General features: G+C 41.0%; 1 protein-coding gene across 2 annotated transcripts in view; it reads left to right on the top strand.

The window, feature by feature from the left end:
• Positions 1 to 17,927, top strand: part of ANO6 (anoctamin 6) — a 75,556-nt gene extending 57,629 nt beyond the window's left edge. The window contains exons 11-20 of one of the 2 annotated variants that reach the window (XM_062612633.1): positions 239 to 384; positions 1,867 to 1,944; positions 3,453 to 3,678; positions 4,540 to 4,709; positions 5,290 to 5,387; positions 8,188 to 8,318; positions 9,203 to 9,408; positions 15,682 to 15,878; positions 16,344 to 16,449; positions 17,367 to 17,927. In XM_062612633.1, the coding sequence (XP_062468617.1) occupies positions 239 to 384; positions 1,867 to 1,944; positions 3,453 to 3,678; positions 4,540 to 4,709; positions 5,290 to 5,387; positions 8,188 to 8,318; positions 9,203 to 9,408; positions 15,682 to 15,878; positions 16,344 to 16,449; positions 17,367 to 17,573 (1,565 nt within the window). In that variant the 3' untranslated portion in view covers positions 17,574 to 17,927. The remainder of the gene's footprint in view (positions 1 to 238; positions 385 to 1,866; positions 1,945 to 3,452; positions 3,679 to 4,539; positions 4,710 to 5,289; positions 5,388 to 8,187; positions 8,319 to 9,202; positions 9,409 to 15,681; positions 15,879 to 16,343; positions 16,450 to 17,366) is intronic. The other variant, XR_009963588.1, reaches the window with a different exon arrangement.
• The last annotated feature ends 3,094 nt before the right edge of the window (positions 17,928 to 21,021 follow it).

A 21,021-nucleotide genomic window follows, 5' to 3' on the forward strand; every position in this document is an offset into this window, starting at 1 on the left:
CTTACAACACCATTTACCTCAGGTTTCTCTTATTAAAGTACCTATGCATCCAAAGCAATAATTGCATGAAGGAGTAGATCCAGTTATTTTCACCATTGCATTAGCCAGTTAGCCATGGGGTTTTATGCCATGTCTGTGCAAAGTTGCATGGAAAACCAAGCCAAATGTTACAGCACAGGGCGTCAAGCAGTGTCCAGTACTCACATGGCATTGTTCATTTTGTCTGTCTTCTGGATAGTTACTTTGTTTCTGGAGTTTTGGAAGCGACGGCAGGCTGAACTGGAGTATGAATGGGACACAGTTGAGTACTTAGAGCAAGAAGAACAAGTTCGCCCGGAATATGAAGCTCGGTGCACTCATGTAGTGATGAATGAAATCTCACAGGTAAGAAATATTCCGATAACTGTTGATGGCTACTGCAACAGACATGTTGTGAGAGGACACTATGAAAATGGCAAATCTGGACTGGAGCTGTGTAAATCAGCAGTGTTTCAAGGAGTTGGCCTGGAAATAGTGAATTTATAAAGTACAGATGCATGGAAGGGAATTTACACCTAACTGTAGGCATCTTAAGGTAGGAGCTTGAGGAGCTTTGAGGAGCTTGCACTGCTTAGGTTCCTGTGTCATAAATAAACAGAAGCAAGCATCATCCCCAGCTTAGGAGACTAAGTCTACCTTATTAAATTCCCCAAGAAATGCTTCAGTGTCACTGCCAGAGGCCAAGATCATAGAGAATTTGCTATCTTTGCCTAAGACTGCATCAGGAAAAAAGGGTGAAATAGAGGGAAAGATGTTACACTATATATTATGCCAAGACAGGGTTTTTTAATCTTAAGATGTTTCTGTTTGAACCCTATATAAATAGGTATTGTTGCTAAGTGCATGTGAATGCAATTATGATTAATAACAGCAAACTCACAGGGACAAGGATAATCCTCATTTTAATGAAATAGGATTCATATTTATGAGGATCTTAGTGCAGATCTCTATTTGTTATACATTTTGAGTAGCTTTAGCTTTTGTGGCTCACTTCAGCTCAGCTTCACTTTTTATTATTCTCTGTCAATATATCACCCTAGCATTTATCTGAGCATTTGCATTGCTTTCACATTCCATCCACGTCATACTAATGTTTACTAGAGGGCACTTGAAAAGTTTCAAAATTAACTGCCATAGTTGAAACTATCCTATATATGTCTTCTTTTAATATCTTGTACTACAAAAAAAATGGTTCTGTTTAAAAGCTTATAATCCTTCAGTGTATAAAGTCATAGTTGGAAAGTCCTTTTCAGACAATTCAAAGAGTGAAGAATATGCTAAGCCATAATGATTTTGATCCTCAGAGATCCTATAAAGACTCAGTGAATTTTCACACCACTATTTTGGGTAGACATTTCCTTGGAAAAGCCATTCCATTGTTCCTATGGGATAAATTGAGAACTGCAGAGATCAGGGACCGGAATTTTAGTGCCTGCTAGTTTTAGCCAATGAGGTTTGAAAGGTAATGGCCTTGGATCTTGGATCAGCCAAGAAGGATGTGTCCATTCAAAAGGACTATGTGCCCTGTCATAGCTGAAGTCAGTAAGACCTGAGGACACTCAGCCTCTATAGAAGTCATTTATGTTTTAGAATGGGCAGCCAAAAAGAAAACCCACAAAAGATACCTGTAATCAGGCAAGACTTTTGAAATCATGAGTAAATGTGAGTTTCCAGGGTAACAAAGCAGGAAAGGAAACAAAACCAGGGACTTCCTTCCCTTTTTCTGTCATTATTATAGTAAAGGGTTTGATTGAAGCATGCAAAAAAAAAGTTAAGGAAAAAAAAAAATATGGAGTGCATCCTTGATCTGTTCTTAATCTTTTACAGCAAGAAGAACACGTGCCATACACTGCCTGCGGGAAGTGCATGCGGATGACTTTCTGTACAAGTGCTGTCTTCTTCTGGGTAAAGTTCTTCTCTTTTTATTAGTTCTTCTCTTTTAATTTAGACACCTCTCTAGCAAGTGTCTTAAAAAAAAAGATCCTGAGCTGAACGAAAGGTAACAATGGGCCAGATTCAGCTGGATTGCCATCTGATTCATAAACCAAGCCCAATAGGTATAGAGCCACATGAAGAAGGTAGCCGTAGTCACCAAATGCTCATTAGCATAGAGTCAATAGAAAATGCACATCAAAATATCCTGCAGCTGTACCTTGTGAGTTATGCTTGCAAATGCGGTCCACTGACTTTTCCCTCATTATTTTAAGACAAATGTTTCTGCTTTTTGTGGGGGAGTAGGGGAAAGACTTTGGTTTATATGCTCTCCTCCTTGCCAGTTTCTATCTTGCTTGTTCCAGCCATTTGCTTCAATATCGTGTCTCACAGTCCTGGACGTCTTTCAGGTTTTTCGTTTCACTCCACAAAGCAAATCTGGGTGCTCTCTAATCTTTCAGAGCTCCTGCTTTAATTACAACTAAAACTTCAAAGCAGTCCAGTCACCCACGGAACAATATATAACATGGTGATCATGCCCAGAGAGGTCACTTTGAAAAACTCTGTGTTTTAGCATGCTTTGTGTCCTCCTTGCCTGTAGCACAAACAGCAGCTGGAAAAGATCTTGTCCTAGATGACAAGAGACAGATAGGAGATAGAGCGGTGGCTGGCAGCCAGGGGAGCCTCAACGTTAACACGTCTGTAACACAAAGGAAAGAGTAGTTTACTGTTGGATCTAAATAGGCAGGACTCCAGATTGAAGGGAAGAGATTTGGTCTGGGTTTATCATTTGTGCTACTTCACTCATTATGTGCAGGGTAAGGGGAGGCAGGTGGATTCATGGCAGTTTGCAGAGACAGTGAAAAAAGTATTCACAGATCTATGGACCTCAATCTGAATAGTAGCTAGAGAAGTAACAAGAAATAAAAGCAGGAAGAGAAGCAGAAAGAGAGGAGATGGCAAGCAAGATAGGGTGTGTGGATCATTATTACAACTCCTGCAGACCACACGACTTGACCTAAAATTTGTCTGTTCTTTTGGAGGTTATGTAATCTTTAATATTATCATGCAGAAGGAAGGAACAACCCCCTATATAATCAGTGCAGACTTGCTAGTACATTTGCCATCCTATGCCAATTGCCCAATGTCAAAAGAGGGAGATTTCTTCCATCGCATGCTTTGATGCGTAAGATTTGATTACACATCTCATTATCTTTGCTTACATCAGTACAAACCTTGTTATTAGACATAAACCAGAGCATCTCTTTTCTTTGCTGCACATTGACTACAGTGCATAAAAAAAAGGCTTCTTCTATGGATTCTATATTTAGTGCTTTCTACCATATTTGATCATCCTCTGGCAATGGAATGACAGGCACATAGCTGGTTTTCTTTTGCCTACTGTAAAAAGTAGTTTCAAACTCCCTTTTTCCTAAAACCAGTGGTTTAACATTAACGTCTTTCTTGCATTTCCTTGGCAGATTCTTTTGATTATTGCTTCAGTTATTGGAATCATTGTCTATAGGCTCTCAGTTTTCCTGGCATTTTCTGCAACGTTGTCACAGCACATTAGTGGAACAGACGCAATCCGCAAGTACCTGACTCCACAGACAGCCACTTCAGTAACTGCTTCACTCATCAGCTTTGTAGTCATTATGGTTCTCAACATTATCTATGAAAAAGTGGCAATCCTGATTACTGACTTCGGTATGCTACTGCTGTTCCTCAGATAGAAACTTGGGGTAAAACAACAACAAAAATAGCATTTATATGTGCAATAAGAATTCAGTAGATGAACACCTGTGCCACATGTTTCAAGATCTTCCAATCCTGAAATCACATGATACCATCTAGAAATTTACAGATTTTCTCAATATCATAGGAATATGATAATGACCTCTTTGCCTGAAAAGTCCTTGTATAGGCAGCATGAAAGATCAATTGTTTACAGTATTATGCTTGTGAAACAGACAAAGCAAGGAAAATTGCTGTAATAACCAAGCTTTATGAAAACAGATCAGTAACGCATAACACATTCAATTATATTAGCTTTTGTTTATGGGGAAAATAGCTATTTTCTTGGGAATAAATGAAATAAGGTCACTGTTCCAAAGCTAGATACCATTCCCATGTCATTAAATAGATAAACAGTCACAAATATTATTATTCTTTATATCCAGGCTATCAACATTAAAGTAGCTATGTGGAGTAGTGCAGCATTTTAATATAGTTTCATTTAATACTGTTTCATCAGTTCAGAATGTTACATTTGCATCTTTCCTGAGTATGTCGGATTTGGGTGGTTTTTTTTCACTGAGTTATTGGCGTTTCTGCTTGTTCTTTTTCTCTACCGTCAGAGAACAAGTTCTTTCCTTATTACAACCCATATAGTTTTAGAATTAGCATAATGGTTACAGTATACTTGGGGATTATGTACAATCTAATTTATAATGCTCTCAGTCATATTAAGGCATATAGGGCGTATGCATCTCCAGCTGAGGCTCTAAGGCAGTTTGTAGGTTACTTGTAGGTTGGCTTTTGTTTTTATTTTATCTTTTTTAATTGCAGAGCTTCCAAGGACACAAACTGATTATGAAAACAGTCTGACCACAAAGATGTTCTTGTTTCAATTTGTCAACTACTATTCTTCATGCTTCTACATAGCCTTCTTTAAGGGCAAATTTGTAGGCCACCCTGGAAATCCAGTTTATTGGCTAGGAAAGTATCGCAATGAAGAGGTAAGAGTGCATGGTATTGTTTGTTTTTAAACAGCAGGAGCCATTAGTCCAGGCATTCTGCTGCAGTTAGGATTGTATAACATACTTGTACGTTATTTAACATGAGGGTTCAAAAAGTGACTGCCTCCTAAGCCAATTGCCTCCTTCGTTAGCCCTAATATTAAAAGAACATGACATGAGACCAGTTGGGCTTAGAAATATATTGTACGTACCCAGACAAACTCATCTTCCCGTGGTTCAACAATCTGTGAACTGGCTCACAGAAAGAGAAGAACATGAGCAGAAGCATTCCTATTCTGTTGGGTGACACTCGCCTGGTGTCAGCACAGTACAGATCTGCATGACTTCACCTGGTATTTCTGTCTTTCACTACTGACCCGTCAACCTGTCATATGTGACTATATGTGGACTAGAATTGGCTTTTGCATACCTTCCTAGAAAGCTTTGGCTAAATAGTCTTCTTGTATTGCTTTAAGAAATGTTACCATAATAAACCAGGAATGCACTATTTCAAATGCTTCATTCATGCCTGAAAAGATACCCAGCTTCACAAATGTCTCCTGTCTCTCCCAACCTTCAGTGTGATCCAGGTGGATGTCTCCTTGAGCTCACAACCCAGCTTGCCATCATAGTAGGAGGTAAAGCAATCTGGAACAACATTCAAGAAGTGCTTCTTCCGTAAGTTCAAACTATTAAGTAATCTGCTCTTTCATATTTGAAAGATAATGGTTTTGCTTGATGTGTTCAGGCATTTGGTCACTAAATTTGATAGGTGTGTATTGTATTCTAAACGAACAAGCCTAGTCTTTTGGGGCCTTTTTAGACAGTATGTGTGTTTTTGGTCTGGTAGCTCTGAGCTCCTGTGTCTGTCGTTCTGGCTCATCAGAGATGCTTTCCTCCTCTGCAAGTCAGACTCAATGTGTTTCAGGTTGGATATTTAAAACTGAGGTAGTAGAAGTTCTGAAAAGATTAAAGATTGTTGTTTAATGTTGAGTGGAATGATACATTGTTATATATTGGGCTTTCAGAAGTCATGCATAAGTTACTATTTTAACTCGTTTAGTTTTGCAGTTATATTTGACATTCATAGTGCCTATATTCTCTCTTTCAGCAAGGCAGGTCTCTGGAAGGTCATGTTTTAATGTAAAAAGTAAGCAAAGTGCTAACCACAAATGCCTTCCCTTTAATTTAGGTTAAGATGCTATCCAGGACTAATTTCCTTCTCCTAGAACCTATATTATGCTGATCAGCGGCTGTTAATGTTGCTTGGAGTAGGGAACTCCCAGTTTGCTCACACCCTCCTGAATGCCATAAGCACCAGCCCACAGCATTGTATTCCCTTTGACTGTGGTTCTTCCAAACCCACAGACTGTGCTCCTTTGCTGCATAGTGACCCCACTTCAAAGCATGCCATAAATACTGTTAGGGTTGAAGCTAAGGTGCTTTGCTGGCATAGAGTTCCTCCAGACCCCAATGCTCCATATATGCTGCTGCTTGCAGAATGGACCTTTAGACCCATCCTTCTTTTCAACATCTTTTACCTCAGGAAGACTCCCTAGACTGAGCATGCTTGCAGATGTCAGCTCCAGCCACAGAAAGAGACTCTCCTTCTGTGTACAGGAAATAACTTTATCTGACCAGAAGTTTTAATTCACTTCCTAGGGTAACACTTAGATGTTGAAATGCTGAGTATCGCATCTAGATCTGGTTCTTCTTATGTTGCGTCTCTGCAAGTATAAAGAGAACTCTTTTGTGTTTTTCTCTGTTGATAGACATTTGCTCCCACCCCCTTTTTTTAGTATGGTTATTTGACTGCTGAAAATGGCTACAGCCAGTTTATCAGTTTTCTTAAATTCTCATACAAGCCTTTCAGATGGGAAGATCAGACTCACCTCAATCCCTGGGAAGGTGAAGGAGCAGCTAGTCCTGGAAACCATTTCCAGGTACATGAAGGACGCAGAAGTCATTAGTAGTCAGAAGTCATGGGTGACCAACCTGCTAACCTTCTGTGATGAAATGACTGGCTCACTAGATGAAGAGAGAGCAGTGGATATTGTTTATGTGGTCTTCAGTAAAGCCATTAACGTTTTCTTCTATAAAAGCCTCATAGAGAAGATACTGAAGTATGGACTGCATGAGCAGAGAGTGAGGTGGACTGAAGACTGGCTGAATGGCCTGTCCCAGAAGGTGATGGTCAGTGTCATGAAGTCTAGTTGGAGGCTAGTCATTAGAGGTGTCATCCATGGATCACTATTGGGTCCTGCCCTGTTTAACATCTTCTTTAATGATCTGGATGAGGAGATAGAGTGCACCCTCAGCAAGTTTGTTGACGCGAAACTGTTAAGTCAGATGGTTGTGCTACCACCCAGTGGAACCTTCACAGACTGGAGAAACGAGCTGAGAAAGAACTTCATGAAATTCAGCAGGGGAATGCAAAGTCCTCACCTGGGGAAGAACAACCCCATGCTGGGGACCATTCAGCTGGAAAGCAGCTCGTCACAAAAGGACCAGGGGTCCTGATGGACACCAAACTGATCACAAGCCAGCAATGTGTCCTTATGGCAAAAAAGTTAATGGTATCTTCAGTGTTGCCAGCAGGTTGAGGGAGGTATACTCAGCACTGCCCACACATGGGGTGATGGGCTCAGTTCTGGGTCTCCCAGTACAGGAGAGACATGGACACACTGAAGTCCAGCAAAGGAGGCACATGGATGAATAGGGGACTGGAGCATCTGTGAGTAGAGGCTGAGAGAGCTGGGACTGTTCAGCCTGGAGAAGAGAAGGCTCAGGGGGATCCCATCAGTATGCACAAATGCCTGAAGGGTGAAAGTAAAGAAGAGAGGGTAGACTAATCTCAGTGACCAATGCCCAGTGAAAGGACCAAAGGCAATGGGCACAAACTGAAAAACAGGAGGTTCCCTCTGAATATCAGAAAACACCTTTTAGCTGTGAGGGGACTGAGCACTGCCACAGGTTGGCCAGGGAGGTCATGGAGGCTCCATCACTGGTGATATTAAAAAGGCATCTTGACACAGTCCTGGGCAACCAGCTCCGGGTGGCCCTGCCTGTGCAAGGAGGGGTTGGACCAAATGACCTGCAGAGGACACTTTCAACCTCAACCATTCTGTGATTCTGCAAATTTTGTGATCAGAAGGAATTCATCTGTCTAACCACAGGCCTACATTTAACTTGACTGTTTGTTACCTTGAATTTCATACAGTCATTCACCTGTACGACATATAAGCCACAGTGATTCTGATATATTTCCCTTTTATGTTTATTTATGGTTGTAAATAACTGCTTTCAGGATAAGGCAATGGAAGATTATACTCATGATTGAAGGGCTTTCAGTAATTCAAGAACATAACTAAATCCACTGTTCAAAGCTATAACGGCACAAATGTCAATTTTTTCCATTTACTGAACTTTTTTAGGTTATTTTACCAATGTTAGTGGTCTTTTTCTCCCTGGCTGATAGTTGGGTTAAGAATCTAATCGGAAGATACTGTGCAGCTGCTAGATCAGAAAAAGTCATTCCACGCTGGGAACATGACTACCACCTGCAACCCATTGGAAAACTTGGACTGTTTTATGAGTATCTTGAAATGGGTAAGTAGCAGTTTAGTTCAGATTCGCTACCACTGCTGGGCACAAACATACTTCAAAGAGAATCTTCATACAAGCAACGCTTATTAAATGCGTAGAATAGAATCATAGAATAGTTAGGGTTGGAAAGGACCTTAAGATCATCTAGTTCCAACCCCCCTGCCATGGGCAGGAAGAAATGCCTCATGCATAGGCAGAGGAAACATCAATGTTTTCCCAGATAAATTTTGGTGGTCCATTACAGGTAGTTTTTCATGTTTTTATTAAACAGCTAAGCCTTAACCCAATTTACAATTAGGAAACAGCACATGGTTGTACAAGGAGGAATATTGCCGCTTGTTTGCCCCATCCTCTGAGAAATGCATTCAGAAGGCAGATCACTGCCATGTTCGGGTGTTGTATGCAGAGCTGTGTGTCACACTGCTCTGCTTGGGGTCTGCAGTCACCAGGACTTGTCACTGGTCTCCTGGGAGCTGGCAGATCTCTGGTTTTTTGCCACCATCTCCTCTGTGACAGCACTGCCAGCATGTTTGTTGCAGAACCTGGACACCAATAAGATGATTGTTAGTTCAGGCTTTCCAGCATAGCACTGAGACAGTCATTAGATTTCCAGGTCTTTGTGATGAAGACATAAGAAAGAAACGGATGTTTAAATACCCAGAATAGTTCCTCTTGATGTGTTGTGACTCGTAACGATTTCCTGTCCCCTTCACCTAGCAGGTTTTTCAGTATTGTTGTGCTTTTATATTGTCATACAGAGGATTCACTAGGAACCAAGCTACTCTTTATTGTATCTCTCTCTCCCACATGTATACATACATGGTCATACATGCTTATCTCCACCAAGTGAAAGCCTCATTGATGTGTGTAACCTCTCCCTTTGACAGTTATACAGTTTGGCTTTGTCACTCTGTTTGTGGCATCGTTCCCCCTGGCTCCTCTTCTGGCCCTTATTAACAACATGTTGGAAATCCGGTTGGATGCGTGGAAGTTGACAACCCAGTTCAGGCGCATGGTTCCACAGAAGGCACAAGACATCGGTGCCTGGCAGCCTATCATGCAAGGCATAGCCATTCTAGCTGTAGTCACCAATGTAAGTACAGTACCAACAATTGCAAAAGGCAAAATGTCTTCACTGCAGGTGTTACACCCAAATGTGGGAATGCCACATGTGGCAATGTAGCTCTTAAATGATCCTAAATGAATTATGAGCATCAGTGTCTTAAGACTTCAGCCCCTGTGAAATAGTGACTTTCCAGATGTTTTGGTAACAAAATGTGAATACTGTCTATAATATTATATCTAAAGAAAAGAAATTCTATTTAGAGTTGCTAAAGTCTTCAGAAAAATCTGTTACATATGAAGACTGTAGCCCATCTTTCCTAAAATTGTAGTGAGTACTGTGAAGATCTTTTTGGACTACTGCTAAATGCATGAGGTTTGAAAAAAAAACAGGTTGAAGTTTAGCTAAATTATAATTGATTGTTTTTTCTAATTGTTACAATTCTCATGGTCAATGCCTTCATATTTGAATTTGGCTTTAAGTAATTTTGCACTTAAAACAGAAATTCAGCTTCTTTCTTGTATACTTAAATATACAATGTGGGCTCAAAATTGCAGCACTAACATTTTCAGGTCAGAATGATGAGAGTTTGAAAACTAATGTTTTTCAGTTGGATTTAAAATTAGTTTTAAAAGTTTATTTAAAATATTTAGAATTTAGTTTTTATGTCTAACAATGACATTCAGACCTTTCAAATTTCCCATACCTTGAATTTACCAAGATCTTATACATAGCCTTCATTGTGGAGAGAAAAAGAATCCATAGGATTTTACCACTGTGCATTATTTGATTGCTTATTCATAAGCAGTAGCTAATACATACTGTCTTTCAAAAGATTCTCACTGCTGGCCATTCTAAAAGAGCAGTGACCACTGGTTACCCCTGCAGGGACAGTAACACCACAGACTGGCAATGGTTAATAGCCTTTTTCAACAAGATCACCATTTTCTACTGTTAACGATGAGATTAGGGATTCCTTCTCACACACTTAGATTGTCACTTCCTCCAGGTCCTCGTCCTTGCATTAACATACCTTACTGTAGTCAGTAGGAGCTTTTAGGGAAAGTAGTTGAGTCTGAAGACAAACGTTCATCTTATCCCAAGTTTCCACAGGAAGTTCATGCTGTTTGGAGAATGGTGGTCTTTGGGAAGGAAGATGGAGCTGAGCACTCTCCTGTAGATATTAACTCAATTAGGGAGCTTATTTCAAGTAAAAGAGTAATTCAAATTTCAGTAAGGGCATGAACTTGTATTCCTGTATCTCAGGCACCTTCTATGGTCATTAGGTTCTTGGCTAGTGTGGTGTCTCAATCCCAAGGGTTCTGCCTTATGGAGGTCATATAGGGATAAATATGTGCACCTCCTTTTTCCCACACCCAGATGAGTGTCCCTACACATTCCTCTCACTTCCCCTTCTTCATTTTAAAAAGTTTGTTTTACCCCTGGAAAGATGAGGCTACATTTGAAGAATGGACAGATGAGCTTCCATGACCTGACTGTCTATTGGGTTATCATCTTCTCAGTAGTTGGTTTTCATTATTCTGGGGGATGGGGGTGCTGCCATATAGAAACAGGAGGCCAGGGTGGATGTCAGTGATTAGGAAAATTTTCTGTCAGCCTCAGCTACCAGATGTACTTTCAGGTATTTGAAGGTCTACCAGAATAGCCATTATTCATGCGCAGAACTTTATTTTGCCCTGTAGCAATTCAAGAGGTACAGCAAACATAGCTAGGATGTAGAGAGGAGACTTGGGAGGGCATAAAGGCAGAGAATTAAGCACAGAGAAATGTCAGAAGAAAAAAACAGAACTTGAGGATGAAAAATTTACAAGAGAATCTGGGAGCAGACAACAACCTGGAGCATATGCTCCATCAGTTTCACACTGCTCTGCAGAGGCAAGTCGAACATAAATCCAGCTGTTCCACAGACATGTGAACATCCAGGGCCTGGTAGTAAATCCGGTGTTAAAATGATATAAAATAATTTTTTAACGTTGCAACTTTGGTAACACGTGTTCAGATCATCAGAAACGTCAGGTGGAGCCAGGGGTTCTTTGGGGCTCTTTTGGTTTACTGCTTGTGCAAAAAAATTGTTAATGATAACTCTCCTAGCAAACGATGCAAATCCCAGCAGATTCCCATGCAAATTCACAGATGCAGCACAGCTTCCTCTAGCATAGCTAGAAGTAGAGGCAATATTGGTGCATCAATAACCTAGTTTGAACTGTGCAGCTAGAAAACTTGCAAAATAAAAGGTAAAAAAAGTTCCTGGTGCCCTGGAAGAAAAAGCAAGTATGTTGTGCCATTGGATAACTTAGATGTCTTTCCTAAACAATCCAGCTGGATGTTGTAATACCACTATGAAATAAGCTGCATATACATAGAATCATAGAATCATAGAATAGTTAGGGTTGGAAAGGATCTTAAGATCATCCAGTTCCAACCCCCCTGCCATGGGCAGGGACACCTCACACTAAACCATATCACCCAAGGCCTCGTCCAGCCTGGTCTTGAGCACTGCCAGGGATGGAGCATTCACAACCTCCCTGGGCAACCCATTCCAGTGCCTCACCACTCTAACAGGAAAGAATTTCCTCCTTATATCCAATCTAAACTTCCCGTTTCAGTTTGAACCCGTTATCCCTTGTCCTGTCACTACAGTCCCTAATGAAGAGTACCTCCCCAGCATCCCTATAGGTCCCCTTCAGATACTGGAAGGCTGCTATGAGGTCTTAAAATTACTTTAACATATTGTTATAAGTACCTTAGACATTGTCTTTGTGATACTCAGGATAATGTTAAAGAGGCTTTGGTGACCTCACAGTGACTCAGACATGCCTACACTCAGACATGCCTAGGCTTCTGTCAGGAATGTACTCATGCCGTGCTTTCTGCAGACGAATGACCCAGCAGTAGGTGTTTATCACTACCCAGTCATGGCCCACCTGAGGCTAATCTGAGCTTTGCAACTTTTTTTCTCTCCAAATTCCTCCTTACATGCTACACCCTCAAGGCATCACTAAAAACATGGAGTCCTCGATGTGCGAAAGTGTATTTACATCTTGGTTTTACTCTCTGTCCTTGACAGGCACTCAGCCCCAGTGTTCACATGACTCAACTGCAGGCATGTTTCTTTCAGATTCACCCTTTTTGGAGATGTCAGATGCTAGGTATAGCCAATGTCAGTGTGAATGCAGTGCATGTGCCACTGGCTTCAGCGGGCTGTTGGCGTGCAAGGGGCACAGCACCAGTGACTGTCACGTTCAAAAGACCCTGCTGCAGGAGTTGCAAGGATCTCAAAAAGATCTGTATTTCTTGCTGATGAAGTATGGGCTATAAAGCAAATGCTGGAAGCGGTTTTATTCTTTTATGTATGCTTTTTTCTTGTTTGACATCTAATATCTACTATAGTTCATCAGTCTTTACCATCCCTGCCTTGATTTTTCCTTCACAGAAAGTGTTTCTTCTTTTCTATGTAACTTGTTATAGCTGATTAGAATTCAGGTAGCGTATCATTTTTCCCCCCATACATTACCTTTCCAACACCCACTCGTGACGTGTAAGCAACTTTTGCACAAAACTATCAGTTTTCAGACTTGCTGCTCAGTCACCGGACTTGGTATTGCATGATACCAAAGCATCTGTTGTTGATTTGAAGACTGATTTTAATTAGTTACGGTATAAATGGAAAACTGTGTGCAGTAACGCTTGGGAAGTAGAGAATGTGCTATTTGTTTGTAGCTCTCCAGTGCAATACTCTGAAATGCAGCCCATAATTCAGGAGGAAAAATTCTTTCCCTTTGAGAGGACGCTGTAGGATTAGCTTTCATATTTCTGTCCTTGCAGCTCTCTGGAGCACATCTGGAGATCGTTCTGGGAGAGGGAGGAGAGTGAGACAGGGTTCAGATTTAAGATGATGAGAGACCTAGGGCCCTGCAAAAAAACCTCAGTAAGAGCAAATATTAAGTTGTGTAAATACCATATTTCAGCATCTTTCTAAATGATACAAAGCAGCAGCATCAAACTTCTTTGATCCAAAAAGAGAAGGGATTTTTTTTTGCCTTACTGTTCATTTGCTACTAGTTCATTTATGGTCTGACTGGATGAGCTAATGAACAGAAAGAAATTATGTTTAAATAAAACTTTTTATGCTTGTACTTCAGTTAAAAACAGAGTAATTTAGGTGTGAGGTCGTCTCCCTGCAACTGCAAGACACAGTAATATATATTTCTTGTCAGCCAAAAACACCTACTCTACATGTAAATATAAACAACACATAATTTTCACTTCACAGTGGCATGTAAAAACAGTTAAAAACAGTTTTAAAACTTAAAAACAGTTTTTGAGAGTACATGCCAACTACATTTGATTTAAGCTCGAGTAAAGCACAGAAAAACCTCTTACCCTTGAGAATTTTAAATGAGTTTATTTTAGTCTTAGGACACCTCTCTTTTTTTCTCTCATCAGCCAAATTAACTTCTTCTCCACTGAACTCAATTATAACAATTTTCTGGAGAACCAGATGTAGAGCTTGGACAGAATCACAGAATGGTTGGTGTTGGAATGGACCTCTGGGGATCATCCAGTCCAACCCCCCTGGCAATGCAGGGCCACCTAGAGCAGGTTACACAGGAATATGTCCAGGTGGGTTCGGAATGTCCCCGGAGAAGGAGGCTCCACAGCCTCCCTGGGCAGCCTGTTCCAGTGCTCTGCCACCCTCAGTGTAAAGAAGAACATGAAGAAGGTTTTCCTCGTACTCAGGTGCAATCTCCTGTTCTCCAGGTTGTTCCTATTGCCCCTTACCCTGGGCACCACTGAAAAGAGTCTGGCCCCACCTCACTGTCCACTCATCTAACCCACACTTTTTGACCACTTTGATGACCATGGTCTTAAAGTATTGTTTCTGCAACTTTTATCTTAACAAGAGTTTAGCTTCTCAGGTACTGCAAAGTAAGCTAATTCAAAAGGCAAGACATTAGGATAGCATTCATCACTTGGCAGTGGTGCTACCTGAGGTGGGGTGGATCTTGCACCTTTTTCAACTCCCTGCCCTTTCCTTTCCCTGTGTCTTCCCCTTGTTGTTGTCTCTTGTGTTGTGCTGGTACTAGCCCTTTGACAGACATTAACCAGCTCTTATGCTACTATTATCACTTAACTTGTTCCCTTCCTCTGTCTCATGCCCTTCCAATGGCTTTTTTCTGCACCTTTTAGGCATCTCTACCTAAGCCTCACCACCCCCCCCCCCTTTCTGCCTTCACACCTGTCTCTTCCATGTCTTTGCTCTGGTTCTTCCCATCCATGTTGTTAGATGTTTTTTGACATTTTAATGGGCTAAAGGCTTCTCTTTCAGCCCTGGAGTGCAGCTTCACACTCCTCCCTAGGTGCTGGGCACCCAGATGTTGATATGAGTTGGCGGGGCAGCCTCTTGCTAGGCACTCAGCTGCAGATCTTGCCAGTGGAAAGTCTTTCTCACAGGGAAACCTTTTGAATTTGCAGTAGCGGAGGAGGAGATTGGATTAAACATAATTAACCTGTCCTCCAGAATAGGATGTTTTGGGAAGTTCATGAGTTTAGAAAAGGCTTCCAAACAAACCCACGGATCCAATTTCCTACCCAGTTTGTGACCAGCGGGCTGAGTAGGACAGGGACTCTCCTGGGAACAAGATAAAAACAAATGGTCACGTCATATGTAAAACAGCACTATGCAGCTGCCACTGGAGAAAAAATTAGCTTGGCATCAACAACACTTTCCACATGTAGTGACATTGAAACTTATGAGGCAACAACTGCCAAGATGAATTGGGCTGGCTAGCACGTCAGAAAGAGTGGAACGTTACTAGGGTCAAAGATGGTTCAGCTATGTATATAATTTATTTAATTCCTTCACGCAGACCTCAGGGTTCCTGGTGAAACTGATTTTACATTACTGAAGGACTCTTCCTTTGTTTCCACGAGTTTCATCAGGCAGGATTTCTTTAAGCATCTCACAAGCACATCTGATAGTAAGCATGTTTGCTGGAGGTTACCTTGGAGTAGTTTAAGGTGAGTTTGGCTGCTGACCTCCACTGCATGCTCATGAGGAAAAAATGGATTGCAGTGTAACTTTTCTAAGGCATCCAGCAGAGCTAGCGTAATCTAAAATCTGTACAGAGTGCACATTCCAGAAACAGAGTGTTTTATGCCCATGAGTAACTATGTGCTCATTTACGGAGGGAACCACTGGAAAAGTACGTATTTTCTATTAAGGCTTATTTCTTAAACGCTGCTCTGCTTTTTTGTCTTCTTTTTTTTTCTGAAATGCAGGCTATGATCATTGCTTTTACGTCTGATATGATTCCTCGCCTGGTTTATTACTGGTCCTTTTCAGTCCCTCCTTATGGAAGTCACAGCAGTCACACTATGAAAGGGTATATAAACAGTACACTTTCTGTCTTCAATATATCAGACTTCAAGAATGCAAGCAAGCCATTTTCCCCATGGTTTGTAAACCAAACATGCAGGCAAGTGTCAAATAACCATTCTTTTCCAATAACAAAAATAAATATAATTGTTTAATATCTAAATCATCTAGTTCAGTTAACGATACCTGGTGAGAAATGTTAAAACACAGTAAAAGCCAGCATATTCTGAATGGAAGAACTGACTGAAAGTATTCACCCGTAAGTTTGTGCTACTCAGAAGATTCTGACTTTTATTTTGGCTTTCTCATAATTGATAGTCTTAAAAAAAATAAAAAGGGCACTTTAAAAATTTTCTAATGATTTCTTAATATAGTGGCAAAAAAAAAAGATGTTTCAGCCAAATATAACTTACTCTGCAGATAGGATTTTACCCATTACTGTAGTTAACGTGCAACTGTTCCTGGATGCGTTAAGCAGGGACATGTCTTGCTCCATCCTCTGGCCACAGTGCCTTACTGCAGTGATTCCTGAAAATAGTTCCTGACATTCCTGCATTGCTTTCAGATACCGGGATCTCCGCTACCCTCCTGGTCATCAGCACCAGTATGAGCATAACATATACTACTGGCATGTCATTGCAGCCAAGCTGGCATTCGTCATTGTCATGGAGGTAGGAGTATGAGATTTTGAGCATTACTTACTTACCCGAACTTCTCTTCCCTCCATGCAGAAAATCCTTCAAAGACATTCTGTCCAGGCACAGCTATCAGAGCTGGTGATAAGTGCTAACATGGGCAAGAGCTTGGGAGATGTAAATTAAGTGTAGCACCATTAGAAAAAGAGGTCTGTGAAGTCATTAGCTCAGCTGAGGATTGCCCCACATGTTTGCAGGTTCTTTTCTCAAGAATTGTTAAATTATTTTTAGCATCAGAAATAGAAGGGGCAGTTACACCAAAAATATTTTCACATATACTTAGACAAGTTTGTGCACAGCCTCATGAATGCATCTACATAATACATATTCACTAGCAGAGTGAAACTGATAAAGATGGTCAGTGCAAGAGGTGAGTCTCCAGGTGAGCATCAAAAAGCAATTGCTCATTCCTCTGGAGCTACATCTGGGTTTATGAAAGATGGGAGTCAGTCCGAGGTGAAGGGAGGGGAATATAGGGCCTGATCTAGGGACTATCAACATCATCAGAAACATGCAACTGGTTAGATCAGAATTCTTGTGGCAGAGAAAAGTCCATTGCCCAGAATCATTTGAACAAGCCTAAAACAAATTGAAAAGAAATTGTAACCAGTATCATCATGGAGGGGAGAAGCACTGGGTACCCACGGTTCCCCCAAAGCAGGCAGAGAAGTCCTTGTTAAAATCAGGATTAGAAAATCAGAAATTCTTGTTTATCAGACAATTATTCTATTCATTAGTCGTATCTGCTTTTTAAGACACTGTTTCAGTATGATGAAAATAAAACAGAACCAGCTTAGAGTCTTAAGAGATAATGTTACGTTTTATTCTTCATAATAATAATAATAATGTCCTGTTCAGCCTGACTGACATGTTTTCATTTTCACCTTTCCCAGCATGTCATATACTTTGTGAAGTTCATTATTTCATACTTAATTCCGGATGTATCACAAAAGACCAAGAGCCAGGTCAAACGAGAGAAGTACCTAACACAGAAACTCTTGCATGAGAACGATCTCAAAATTGTGAAGAAAACCATGGGCAAAATAGCCGACAAAATTATCCAAGGAGTTGACAGCACTTTCCGACCTAAAGCTGACTAAGTACTTTTTTATATGGAATAACAGTATTTAGCCAACTAATACCTGTCCAAGTATTACCAATCGCTAACCAAACACTTTGGATTAATTCCCTTTACTAAGCATTGTTTCTTGCAGCTGTTACCTGCTCATTTACCTCTTGCCCTTGGACAAAAGCAACCACTGCGACTCAGAGAAGAGTTACCAATTTTTTAAACAGCTTTAGTAGGACATACTTTTTTAACATGTGAAGATAAAAATTGTCTATCATCTCACGACGATGAACATTAATTCTGAAATACATAGAGTGCTTTCCACTTTAGGCAAGAGCTATTAGATCTCTCCTTTTGACTTGAATAAAACCTTAAGAGCAAGAAAGATTTGTTGTAAGAATAACATCATGCCTTTTGAAAGAGTTGTGATTGCTTGCTAATGCAGACCCCAACTATAAAATGAAGAGAAAAAGACAAAACATGAAGGAAAAAGAAGGAAAATACAACTCAAAATCATGTTGTTAAGCCATTGAAATTGACATACTAAGCGCTGTTGTGTGCTACACTGAATTAGCTATGCATACTGAGACTTAAATGGATAACAAGATATTTCAATTAATCATGGACTTGGATCACAAGAAGCAGCAGGACTGTAAGCCCATCCTGTTCATCAATCTGTCTGTAAACAGGAGAATTGCCTTTAAAATCAATGCACACAAACTGACTTTACAGCACTCCAAGTGAGTAGAAAACTCAGGCGTTTTATCTTTCCTTAGTCAATGTACTTTCATTAGTTCACTTGCCCATTCTGCTCTCAATGACCACAGCCTTGAAGGTCTCCTACTTGTAACAGTAATGGGTGTTAAGCTCCTAACAGTAATGAGTGTTAAAAGTCTTTTCACGTAGTAAATCAATATTTGTGGAGGGCTGTCTTTTGTGTTTCTCCCATACTGTGCCTTTCCTTGAGATTTTGACACAGGAAGAATGCGCAGCTGGACTTGTTGGGGTACAACATTGCATGATAAAGTGAATTCTGACAAGACCATGAATCTATTGAAACTCAAGATTGGAATGAACCATTTAATATGCCTTAACCATGTTATGAAGCTTTAAATAACGAGGAAGGATGTTAGAGGTGTGGATGCAAGTGCTCGAGCCATCAATCATCTTCAAATTAGGCTGCAGATCTGCTTGGCTATTTTGGCTCCAGTTGCAAACTGGGAGATAGGGAATTATAGATTAGGCATATATGGAGAGCTCTGCTTTGTGTCTGCACCAGTGATATTCCAGGTTATCATTTGCTTTCTCTTTTAACAGCTTTAGTGGACCAATTTCTGAAATCGTGAAAATCAGAATCTTGTTAAAAAAGCAAAACTGTGCCCGTACTCTGTAAACCAGGTGATTGCTATTGCATTTGTAATTTTGTACTCTTCTTAAATGTAATAGATATGCAGAACTTTTAGTCAGATTATTCATATAGCTTTTTATATGTTAAGAAGTTCATTTGCAGAAACTAAGTAGCATTTATAAGCATTTTTGTTCCATTAATAATGAGAAGGAATGATACATCTGAATTTTGTAGCAGAACTTCCAGATACTGACTGCTGTGTACCTCAAGTATACCCTTTGAATCAGAATAATTTAGATTGGAAAAGAACTTTAAGATCATCAGTTCCAACCAGTAACTAGCACTGCCAAGTCCACCACTACACCATGTCCCTAAGCACCACATACACAGGTCTTTTAAATAACCTCCAGGGATGGTGACTCGGGCATTTCCCTGAGCAGCCTGTTCCAGTGATTGACAACCCTTTCAGTGAAGAAATTTTTCTAATATCCAATCTAAACCTCCCGTGGTGCAATTTGAGGCTGTTTCCTCTTGTCCCATCACTTGTGACTTGGAAGAAGAGACCAACACCCACCTTAGCACAACTTCCTGTCAGGTAGTTGTAGCCAAGGACAAGGTCTCCCCTGAGCATCCTTCTCTTCAGGCTGAAAACCCCAATTCCTTCAGCTGCTCCTCATAAGACTTTTGCTCTAGACCCTTCACCAGCTTCCTTGCTCTTCTTTGGACACTCTCCAGCACCTCAATAGCTCTCTTGTACTGAGGGACCCAAAACTGAAGTGCAGCCTCATCAGTGCTGAGTACAGGGGGAGAATCACTTCTCTAGTCCTGCTTCCCATGCTATTTCTGATACAAGCCAAGATGTTACTGACTTTCCTAGCCACCTGGGCACACTGCTGGCTCATATTCAGCCAGCTGTTGCACAATACGCTTCCCACCATCAACAGGATTTAACTCCATTCACCACCACTCTTTGGACCCTGCCATCCAGCCACTTTTTTACCCAGCAGAGTACACCTGTCCAAGCTATGAGCAGCCAGTTTCTCCAGGAGAATGCTGTGGGAAATGGTGTCAAAGTCGTTACTGAAATCTAGGTATGTGGGTCACCTTGTCATAGGAGGAGATCATGTTAGTCAAGCAGGACCTGCCATTCATAAACCCATGCTGACTGGACCTGATCACCTGGGTGTCTTGCACATGCTGCGTGATGGCACTCAAGATGATCTGCCCCATAACCTCCTCCAGCACTAAGGTCCCCAGATCCTCCGTTCAGCCCTGAAGACATCCTTGTAGACCTCCTGATCAGTCTGCACCTCCTTCCAAAAGTCATAAACTCCTTTTTGTCCTGAGTTCCAGCCAGAGCTCTCTGTTCAGCCAGGCCAGTCTTCATCCCTGCCAGCCCACGTCTCAGCACATGGGGATGGGCTGCTCCTGTGCCTTGAAGATTTCCTTCTTGCAGAATGTCCAGCCTTCCTGGACTCCTGTGCCCTTCAGGCCTCCTCCCGAGGGGCTCTATCAACCAGGCTCCTAAACAGCCAAGGAAGTCTGGAAGACCTCTGGAGGTCTGAGGTAGCAGTTCTGCTGAATCCCCTCCTTGCTTCTCTGGCAACATTTAAACCAGAAGAGGTAGCACAAGAGGGCGGCCTTTCAGCAGCCATGGTACACAGACTTCCACTCAGCAAGACTTTGCATGATTACATGGAAGAATGTGAGAGGAAAGCTTGGTTCAAAATCAGGGAAAGATGAAGGAAACTCACATAGGTTCCAGAGAACCACTTGCATTTCTGACATTGAAGGACTGAAGCTTACTTATTATAATGCCCAAAAAACTTTGTGTAGGTACCAGCTGAAGACAAAAAAGAAGATGAAGGACAGAAAAATAAGATAGACCATCACAATAAAGGGCAGTCAACCAGAGAAGCAATGGGACCAGTGCTTCTTTGCACAGGGGACTCTACCCTTTACAATTTGTTTTGATTTTGTCAAAATCATGACAAGTCTTTAATTCACCAGGAAATTGGGCAGATGGACAAACACTCAGAAGATTCTAAACAAGACAGCATTTCTTATCAAAATACATCTTCTCAACACTGATTTGACCTTTCCCCAGATCACAAGAGGTTGGGGTTGGAAG

This window comes from Pezoporus occidentalis, unplaced genomic scaffold, assembly GCF_034315485.1.
Source record: "Pezoporus occidentalis ecotype Australia unplaced genomic scaffold, CSIRO_AGI_Poc_V1 ctg100, whole genome shotgun sequence".
In the NCBI taxonomy this organism is placed as follows: Eukaryota; Metazoa; Chordata; class Aves; order Psittaciformes; family Psittacidae; genus Pezoporus; species Pezoporus occidentalis.